This window comes from Rana temporaria, chromosome 5, assembly GCF_905171775.1.
Source record: "Rana temporaria chromosome 5, aRanTem1.1, whole genome shotgun sequence".
Classification (NCBI taxonomy): domain Eukaryota; kingdom Metazoa; phylum Chordata; class Amphibia; order Anura; family Ranidae; genus Rana; species Rana temporaria.
This window is the reverse complement of record NC_053493.1, coordinates 225,801,095-225,811,359: the sequence shown is the minus strand read 5'-3', so window position 1 is coordinate 225,811,359 and position 10,265 is coordinate 225,801,095. Positions and strand designations below refer to the sequence as shown.

The 10,265-nt window shown below is 42.1% G+C and overlaps 1 protein-coding gene and 1 long non-coding RNA gene across 6 annotated transcripts; one reads left to right on the top strand and one right to left on the bottom strand.

Moving 5' to 3' along the window:
* Nucleotides 1-783: 783 nt before the first annotated feature.
* On the top strand, nt 784-7,730 carry LOC120940614. Of its 5 annotated transcripts, none has more exons than XR_005749462.1 (6): nt 784-1,168; nt 1,258-1,365; nt 1,760-1,917; nt 4,771-4,893; nt 5,343-5,646; nt 7,406-7,730. It is a non-coding gene; the product is annotated as an uncharacterized LOC120940614 (long non-coding RNA). The 5 variants fall into 5 exon arrangements; XR_005749461.1 differs by having other exon boundaries at nt 784-1,365; nt 5,343-5,414; nt 5,540-5,646; XR_005749463.1 differs by having other exon boundaries at nt 784-1,365; nt 5,540-5,646.
* On the bottom strand, nt 3,766-8,188 carry LOC120940613. Its single transcript, XM_040353568.1, has 5 exons — nt 7,802-8,188; nt 7,400-7,569; nt 7,197-7,265; nt 5,553-5,612; nt 3,766-4,434 (listed from the first exon to the last, which is right to left on the bottom strand). The coding sequence occupies exons 1-5, from the start codon at nt 8,041-8,043 to the stop codon at nt 4,058-4,060; spliced, it is 918 nt and encodes a 305-aa protein (XP_040209502.1). The 5' UTR covers nt 8,044-8,188; the 3' UTR covers nt 3,766-4,057.
* Nucleotides 8,189-10,265: the final 2,077 nt, after the last annotated feature.

The window sequence follows — 10,265 nt, the reverse complement described above, 5'->3', positions numbered from 1 at the left end:
GGTTGTAAACATGAAAAAAGAGTTTATACTGTAAGGGTGATCCTAGCTTGTTAGGCTCTCAATCTCTAACTTTGAGATTTTAGCTTTTGAAATACAAATATTTAATAATGTGGTTGCAAGCCCACTTTAAATAAAATACAAAAATAAAATACGTGCAAGACAAAGGCAAATACCTGCATACTATATCATAATGAGCTAGTATGCATAGCATACTAGCTCATTATGTAATACCACTGATCGGCGAAAACCTCGCTGCGGTGGCCGACACAACGGCTGGCGACATGTAATCCCGCTGTTAAACGTGCAGGTTTAGCGTCTCTGGGCAATCACAGCGCAAAACCCGGAAGTAACTCCGGGCCTACATGCTGCTGCCCGATGATGTGTCGGCCACTGCAGCGGGGGCTTTGATCGCAGGTGAGTATTACATAATCAGCTTCTATGCTATGCACGCAGGTCTGCCAGTCCTGGCATGACCACCTTAAGAAAATGCACGATCGTTCTAAATTATCCCCTAAACCATGAATGGAGGTATTTCAAGCACCTACATACAGGTAAGCATTAATATAGTCTTCCAGGTAGCTAAAAGTACTATATATTTATTCATTTCTGTTGATATATCTATTTTGAATCCTGACATGCACTATGTTTGTTTTTGTTGATTTTATTATTTCCCATCACATCTTACAACTTGCAAACGTTTGAATTGAAGTAGATCTATGCATAAGGGTAATAATAATAATAATAATAATAATAATAATAATAATAATAATAATAATAATAATAATAATTAATAAATAATAATAGTTTTTGTTTACATTCACAAATCCAATATCTACTACCACCGTTTGCAAGAATGTTATCAACCCAAGCTGGGGTTAGTTTGTTTATTTTTCATTCGTTTTTGGAGTAATGTTTTGACTCCTTGGCTCTGAAATTAAGCCACAAAAAAAAAAAGCTACCATTCCATAAAGAAACCTACTCCACAATTCCACGGCTCGCAATACTCCCACAAACACTGGGGCTCTCCTCCTACTGTGCTCTTGCTGCAGTGCAGACTGCTGCCACCTGCCCTCAAAGAAGAAATATTACAGTTCACGTTTGGAAGACATCTCACCACACTATGGATTTAATCCTGGTTAAGTATGTTGCCTGTGGCACCCTTAAACACGTGAGTGGCTTATCAATTTTCCCCTACTCACCTTCCATCATTCCATTAATTATTTCTTCTAATTTATATCCCTCTCTCTTTTTTTGCAGTTGCAATTTACTGACGTCATGTCTCACATGCATGCCTAACATTGGACCTGGATGTGGATGAGGAGGAAGCAAATAGAAAAACACATGAGGTTTTTTCAGCACTTCATAGTAAGTATTAAGACTAAGAGTAAACCCCACTTAGGATGTTATAATGATATACTTGTATGACTTTTTTTTTTAAATAAATCACATTTATTTGTCATTGTGTGTGAGTGAGTATGGGGTTAGTCTGTGTGTTTAAGGGTCAATGTGAGTATGTCTGTGTTTTTCTGTGATTAAGTGTCTGGGTCAGTCTGGCTTTGTTTACAAGGCACTTCATTTATTGGCCAGTGTGTCTGTCAGTTAAAGTGTGTGTCGTCTTTATGGGTCAGTGTGTGTCACTGTGTATATGTATATTTTAAGTGGGTGTGAGTAAGTATATTGGTGTGTGTCATGGAATGCATAATGTGCAAAAATGTTATTTTGATGTATATATGGAATACAGTTGTGTTACTTTTTTTAGGTTTTTTGACATCGAAATAATTTCTTCTATGCCATTGTCAGTGTATCAGCTCCACACTTCCCAGAGCTACAAATCTAAACTCATGCTTTATCTTGGCCCTGGTATTTTGATTCCATTCTGACCACCAGGGATCTGAATGCTGCTCAGCTCCATGCAAGGTAAGAACAGGGAGACTGGGAACTGTATTATCTTTTGGAATAGTGATTAAAATTCCATTGCAGCGAAAGCAGATATTTTCTCATTAGTTTACCGATCGGCAGGGATGGACTGGCCATTGGGACTACAGGGAGTTTCCCGGTGGACCGATGGCTCAGTGGGCCGGCTTCAGTGACAGCAGACCGCCGCCCCCCTCAGCTCCTCTGTCTCTCCCTACCCACAGCGCTCACCTGGGGGGGAACAAAGAAGCAGAGGGAGGACCAGAGGAGCAAGGGGGGACGACAGAGGAGCATGGGGGAGGGGACGGACAGCTGATTTAACAGCTATGGCCTGGGAGTTTCTCACTTCTGCCTAATCTTGTCCCATAAGGGGGGGGGGGCACCAAACTGATTCTTTGCCCCGGGTGAAATAATGTCTAGCTTCCCCAGTGGTACTGCCTATAAGAGTACCAGTACCAGCCGTTCTACTCTAATAAAGTAGAACGGCTAGGGGCTAGTGAAGGGGGAGAGGGGGCTTGGGTGGCCGGGGGGGGGGGTTGCGGGAGTTGTCCTGTCAAAGTGGGCCAGTCTGGATGAAGTCCAGGGCCAAATTTTTGTCCCAGTCCATCCCTGCCGATCGGGTACATTCTCTGCCTAACTCAGCTCTGCTGCATACCATTTGAAGATACAAAATTGCAAAATGCCTCCACGTGTCTTTACAAGATGTGATAGTGGGATACATGTTTTTCCCTAATGTCTACTTATATTGTCCTCCGCTACCTCCCTAGCCCCTCGGTCTATAATTTTTCACCCTGGCTATCTTATTCCAGTATCCACACTCCCACTGCTGTTAGTATCCCCCCCCCCCTGCTTCCTGTGTTGTTTTACTGTCCAGTGTCCACTAACAGTGGGGAAACATTAAAATATAAATGAATAGTTTAAGGTAGACTGTGTGGGCCAGATTCACATAGAAGAGCGGCGGCGTAACGTATCATAGATACGTTACACCGCCGCAATTTTTCATCGCAAGTACTTGCACTTGCGATGCAAACCTACGCCGGCGGCCTCCGGCGCAAGGCGGGACAATTTAAATGGGCGTGTGCCATTTAAATTAGGCGCGCTCCCGCGCCGGACCTACCGCGCATGCTCCGTTTCCGAACTCCCGTCGTGCATTGCGCGCCGTGACGTCATTTTTTCGAACGGCGACGCGCATAGCGTAATTCCGTATTACTGGACGGCTTACGCAAACGACGTTATTTTTAAAATTTCAACTCGGGAACGACGGCCATACTTTTAGACAGCAATACGCTTGCTGACTAAAGTTAGGGCACCAAAAAAAAAAGACTAACTTTGCGACGTGAAACTAGACTAGCGGCGACGTAGCGAACGCTGGATCAACTGTGGGAATGGAGTTGGGTGTATAGGATTTTACTGTGTTTTTTATTTTTGTTTTTTTATTTTTTGTGGTTGAACTGGATGGACTTGTGTCTTTTTTCAACCTGACTAACTATGTAACTATGTAACTATGTAACGCGAAAAACCGCCGTCGATCGCCGTAACTCCTAATTTGCATACCCGGCGCTGGTTTACGACGCAAACTCCCCCCCAGCGGCGGCCGCGGTATTGCATCTTAAGATCCGACAGTGTAAAACAATTACAGCTGTCGGATCTTATGGCTATCTATAGCATAGATAGAACAACAGATACAACGGCGAATCAGCAGATACGCCGTCGTATCTACTCTGTGAATCTGGCCCTTAGAGTTTGAAGTTCGGAATAAAATACTATTGTGTGTGGGAAATGAATACATAATAATTTAGCAGATAATGTGATGATGTATATAAATAAATAATAATAATAATAATAATAATATTAGACCAAAAATAGTTTTATATTCACAAAAAAAAAAATATTTTCATAGAAATTACAAACACACATGCTGGGTAGGTGTAACTTGGCAGCATAAGAAAACGTTTCTACCAAAATCAAGGAACAGTAAAAAGATCGATTCTGCATAATAATTTGCGATGAGATGGGCAGAGGAAGGTCTAGCCTTCATTTTTCAAAACGTCTTTGTTGGTTATATGTTCATCGTAGCTCCCAGGCATTGGAGCAATGTGTCTGGAAATATCTTCAAGTAAACAAAATATACTCTGTCCAATGCCTAATTGTGTTGTTGGCTTGCCCGGGCCAAAATTATTTCAAAACTCTCAGTTTGCTGCCTGCTCAACTGATGGGTAAGCCGGGTAAGCCTTTTGACCTTTCGTTGTAGTTTTCGGTTGTCACACCTTAATTCTATAAGCTCCCTCAGAATGATCTCCTGCACAGTTGGGAAAGGCGGTACAGCAGTAGGTGGCATCAGGGCATGGGGTGGCTGAATGAATGAACCTTGTCCTCTGTGCTCCTCCTCTGGGCCGGGGGAGAAATCAGGAGTCTGGGGAATGATAGGGGTAATCTCTGGCTGAATCTCCAGCCTCTCCAAAAGAAGAACAGGAGAGTGCGGGCTGCACTGTACTCTCCTCTCAGGGTGGTATTGCTGATCTGAAATAGATAAGATAGGCAAAGTTTGATGAATGATGAAAGCGTTCATAGTAATGAATTTATTCAGATTAGACTTTTATGTAGTAGTAATATTGAATAATGGAGCAAATGAAAGATTGAGTTGGGGAGGGGGGATAAGTTGTATTAATGATTGAGAGAAAACAAAAAATCAATTTAAACTTATTTAGGTAAATCTACACATTGCATTTATATCCTAAAGTTAAAAAAATTTAAAAGGTTATTTAATAAAATAACCTTTATAGAAGTAAATAAATACAATATAAAAATTGCAGAAACAGAAAATGCCTTAAACAGAAAATCTTTTTTCTTTATTAGATAACATATTTATCAGCATATGACACGCACATTTAACTCCTGAAAAGCTTTCTGTTAAAGACGGAAGAAAGAGTGAAGATAATGTTGAAGATAAAGTTCTTAAAGGGTCCCAGTAGGTTGCAGGTAAAAAGGGCATATGTCTTCTAAATTTATTATCGTAGTATTTTTGATATCCTACTGCAAAAACCTTTGTAGCGCTTTTATACCCACTAAAAGATAAAAAAATACCTGTAAAGCAAAGGCATAATGAGCTAGTATGCACAGCATACTAGCTCATTATGAGCTAATAACCTTGTAAGTAATTTAGTGTGCCGTGCTAGGTTTGCAGGGCGAATATCTTCTAAACCATACAGGTTATAGAGATATTATGTATAGATATTATAGGCTTAACGGTAGTTTAAAAAAAAAGCGCAAAAGAGCTGTTGAACACCTTTCAATAAGGGCTACTAAATTCAAAATCATTAAAAGAACCAAAGGCAGAAAAAAAATTTCAACACAGTGGAGTTCAGCAAAAAATCTTTGTGATAGGAATGAATCTCTGACATCACAGCCACTCTCATTTATTTCCACAGTTTGCGCAGTCCTCCTTGATATATCAATCCCCCTTCAAATCACAGTGTCCCTTTCACAGTCACGTTCTAAAGGTATGAGGTGTCATTTTTGTACGAATTTTTAAATTGAACTTTTAGGTGTATTACATGAAAATGCCTATGTGTAAATAGGGTACATGATGATAATGGAGTTAGTGCTGTGTCCTGTTTCTTCCCAGATCATGCACTTACCCTGAGGAGGAGCAATGGTCCTGCCAGAAGCCGATGCTGGAGGGTCTTGAATGCAGCTTTCTGTTAAAGACGGAAGAAAGAGTGAAGAGTCAAGGTAATGTTCATGAAAAAGTCAACAGCTGTATTTACAATTTTTGCCTGAGATATGTCGTATAACTACAATATTTTCTACTATGAAATCAAATATTCAACCAAAAATGGACTGAGGAAATGTAAAATATAATCAGAAGTTGCTGATGTGTTAAAACAGATGTTACATTTCTGGCAATTTTTAAGATTAACAAAATATATGTAAAATATGCTATCAAGTATCTACATATCATTTACTACAACCCCCATATACATAGTACCAGGACTAAATTAGCTACTAGCCAGGCCTCAAGGGTTACTAGCCAACAGTTAGTTGCCACACCCAACCCTTAGCTTGCCCCACCCCTAATTCAACCCCTAAACACGCCCTCATAAATTATCTCATTAAATGACACAAAATTGTTTTATGCAGAATAAAATATTAAAAAAAAATATTAACACCAACTTTATCCAAAACCACCAATGAAGCCTGCCTGTGCCCACCTATGTAGCCTGTGCCCACCAATGCACCCTGTGCCCACCATGCAGCCTACATGTGCTGCAGGTAAAGAGCGATAAACGCTTTCATTTCAATTGATGTTTTCCCGCTACTAAACAGCCCTGCCCCATGGCCAGGAAACTTTAATTTACAGATCGCCCGTCCTGGGATTGGACAGGATAAAAGTCCCGGAGGAGGGGATGTATGTGGCAGCAAGCGGCGGGGAACACGGCAATGTCAAATCAAAGCTGTTATCGATGTGTTCTCCTCTCTCTTCCCCCCCTGTGATCGATGAGAGAAGGACTCCCTTTCAAACTATGCTGTTGGCGGAGCTCTCACCCCTTTCTCGGCATCCCTCAAAATCGAGTCACAAAATGAAAGCAGGCAAGTTTGAATTTGGAAGGGTGCATACATACTACTACTATACCCACCTTTTGATTTAAAAATCACATTTCTTACATCAGCTTCCTCAGAAGCTGATGTAACCTTCAGAACCTTCAGAACCTGATCAGAACCTTCACATGACAGTTTCCCCTTCACAATTATGTTCTGATCTGAACCCCCTTCACAGTGGTAAATTTCACCCACCTTCACAGCACATGTGAACAGCTGTGTTCTCTGTCCCACCCTGCAACTTGACCCACCTTCACCTAACAGCCCCACGCAGCTCTGCCCCCGTCACAATTCAGCATCCACAGCTCTGACCTTGCTACCTTGCTTGGGCACACAGAACCGTAGACACAATAAATACTATAGTGGGTGGAGCAGAAGTTGCTGAAGTTATCCAGCATAATGTTGTTTGTTATGGCCGCATAGCAACCAACCAATCACCTGCTGGTTAATTTTAAAAAGTTCTCTTCAGCTGCTCTATTGCTGCCCACTATTTTGCATTGCTATTTTTTCGGCTCACTGTGCATAACGAGCCTTCTGCTCTCGACTGTGATAGTGAAAGCTGAGTAGCCAGGGAGACAGAAACGGCACCTAATTGTCTCAACTGTGACGGTCTGCATGGCACAGTGACTTGGTCCAAGTAGTAAATAGCAGTTCATTAGATATCCTTTGTGTTGGGTACTCACCACCAGAATGTTGTTGATAGGATGAACTTGGAGTTGGAGCTGATCCTTCCAAGGATGATGTTTCTTGATCTGGAAAACATGAATGTAAAAAAATAAAAATAAAAGTCATACATGTGTAGTCATCATAAACAATAAGATAGCTTTACAAATATATTATAACTGCAATATATATAAATTATAATGATATATTTAATTTTCCTCACCACCAGCTCTATGATTTTGACCCCTGCTGCTGAATCCAGGGACATCCTCTGCCAGAAGGACATCTCTTAGCTCCGCCTCCCACTCTCGCAACTTGATAGGCTTTCCTCGGTTTTGTCCTAGTCGAAGCCTCTGCATCTTCTTTGTAACCGTTGCCCGACAATCATAGAACCTGCAAATGTACATAAACATTACAATTACATTAATAAAAAAACAAATACTTAGATTAATGTTTTTTGAAAACCACATTTCTTTTCACATTGTGATGGTTATATGTATACTGTTCAGCATGTGGCTGTGACAAATAAATTTTTTGGTTACGTTGAACTGTTACTTTTTTGTTATTGACTACAAAACTGTGTATTTTTTACACAAGAGTGAAAGAATATTTTAATATTAATTACCTGTGTCTGACGCCATTGGTGGGCCTGTGAAACTTGGAGACCGCATTCACGGAGTCCCGGACTCGTTCCCAGGCTGCTGACTTCTCAGATGCTGGCACGGATTGGCAGAAGAGTGTCACTTTTTCTTTTGATACTGCAGCAACCAATGCAGCATTCTCCTCTTTGGTATATATGGGTCCCCTTGATTTCTGTCTCTTGGTTCGCTTGTTCTGCTGCACATCTGAGTCCGCACTATCTGACATAGGAGGGGCCACATGTCTCCTTTCTTTGCCATGCTCCCGCTCCACTACACCTCCACATTCCCTTCCATGCCTCGGCTTCACTCCACACCAATCCTCCCCTCCCCGCCTCCTCTCCCCTCCATGCCTTTCCTCCACTACCCTCCTCTCCTCCCTTTCACGCCTCTTCTCTCCTCCACGCCTTTCCTCCACTACCCTCCTCTCCTCCCTTTCACGCCTCCTCTCTCCTCCACGCCTTTCCTCCACTACGCTCCTCTCCTCCACTCCACTACTCTCCTCCACGCCACTCCTCTCTTCCCCTCCATGCCTCCTCTTCTCTCCATGCCTCCTCTTCTCTCCATGCCTCCTCTTCCCTCCATGCCTACTCTCCCCTCCATGCCTCTCCTCGACTCTACTCCTCTCCTCTCCTCCACACCTGTCCTCCACTCCACTCCTCTCTTCCCCTCCACGCCTCCTCTTCCCTCCATGCCTCTTCTCCCCTCCATGCCTCTCCTCCACCACACTCATCTCATCTGCTCCACACCTCTCCTCCACTTCACTCTCAGTCACACCAACAAGTCTCACATCAACACACTGACTAACACCAACATTCTCACTCTCAGTCTCAACACTCACATGTCCATTCTCACTCCTATACATGATTTTAATTGCCCAAAAGATAGCAAACCAGTGAAACCACCACACAAAAACAAGTCGAAATTCGACAAGCCCACCTTTGCCCTGCTCTCTGTTCCTCCCTCGCCAAACCACGCACTCATACACCGTCTCAAAATGGAGTCCAGGGGCGGAGGCTATAAGCCGCGCATCGAAAACGAAAGTAAAGTATGAGATTTTCGAATGGTTAAGATTTGCTGCGATGTACTTACGAAAGTACGAATGATTTACAACACACATTAGCAGCGTTAGCGGAGCAATTCTGACACATTGCGTAAAATAACGAATTAAGGCCCGATTACAAATTTACTAAAACAATCTTACGAAAGTAATAATCAGTCAGTATCAGTAAGACCGTCAAGTAGTCTATCGCAGCCAAGTTAGATTTACAAAATTACAATGAGTAGTGTGTTGAATCAACGTAAAATGTATTTTAACTGAATTACGAATGCACTAAGATCTACTAAAGCACGTTTTTACAATCGAATGAAACAAGACACGAAAATACGAATGATGATAAAACAACGAAGATCTATTTCCTACGAAAATACGAATGCGGCACGATGGTAAATATAATGTAAATACGAATCTAAAAAAACGAAAAATATACCAACGTAAAAACGAATAAACAAATAAATTCATTCAAAAAATACGAACGAAGCAGAATACAAAACATAACGAAAATACGAATCTCGATTCAACGAAAAATAAACTAACAAAAAAAAACGGAAACGGAAAAAAGAGTGTTACGAAAATACTAAAGAGTACGAATACGATAACTAACGTCTTACGAAATTACGACTCGTTACGAATCACGATAAACGAACAGAAACGAAACAGAAATAAACGAAAATTTTTGCTGTGCACATGTCTACTGAAGATACCTTTAGATTTGAACTCAGCATGGGTATCAGGACTACTTGTTCCGGAAAGAACATCAGGAAAGGTTCTTTGTGACCAAGAGACCCGATCTCGGAAACCCTCTTGGCCGAGGTAATTGCGACTAAGAAGGCCACTTTAGCTGAAAAGTCCTTTACGAAAGGCCCCATTGTACTGAGTCCATTCAGAAAATCGAGAACAAGGGGAAGATCCCACTTGGGAAATCTTGGCTTCCTTTGGGGCTTCATTTTTGACGCTCCTCAAAAAAATTGCCTAAATAGTGAGTGTACTGCCCACAATATCCCGTTGAAGGCTGACAGGGCCAAGATTTGAACCCTCAGAGAGATGATGGACAGGGGAAGGTCTAACCCCGTTTGAAGGAAGCTGAGGATATCTTGTATTTTTGGGTTTCTGTAGGACCTGCCCGAAGCAGAGGAGAACTCTACGAACTTGGCCCAGATCCTTCAATATACTCTGTTTGTGCTTGCTCTACTCGAGCTCATCAGCGTTGAGATCACTCTAGAGGCGCAACCGAGGGATTACAGACTTTCCCTCTCAAAAACCAAACCATCAGTCTCCTCAGAGCCGGACAAGGGTGTAGGAGTGACCCCTGAGAGGTCCGGTCTGACAGGTAGAGGTACTGGGTCTCGATAGCTCAGCTGGACCAGGAGAGGGAACCACGGCCTGTTCGG

What these genes read in the sequence shown, in the direction of transcription:
- LOC120940613 (XM_040353568.1), bottom strand. Translation starts at nt 8,043, where the DNA reads ATGTCAGATAGTGCGGACTCAGATGTGCAGCAGAACAAGCGAACCAAG. An exon ending in ACCAATGGCGTCAGACACAG is followed by an intron (nt 7,570 to 7,801) that starts GTAATTAATATT and finishes GTACATTTGCAG; the next exon opens with GTTCTATGATTGTCGGGCAA. An exon ending in CTATCAACAACATTCTGGTG is followed by an intron (nt 5,613 to 7,196) that starts GTGAGTACCCAA and finishes CGTCTTTAACAG; the next exon opens with AAAGCTGCATTCAAGACCCT.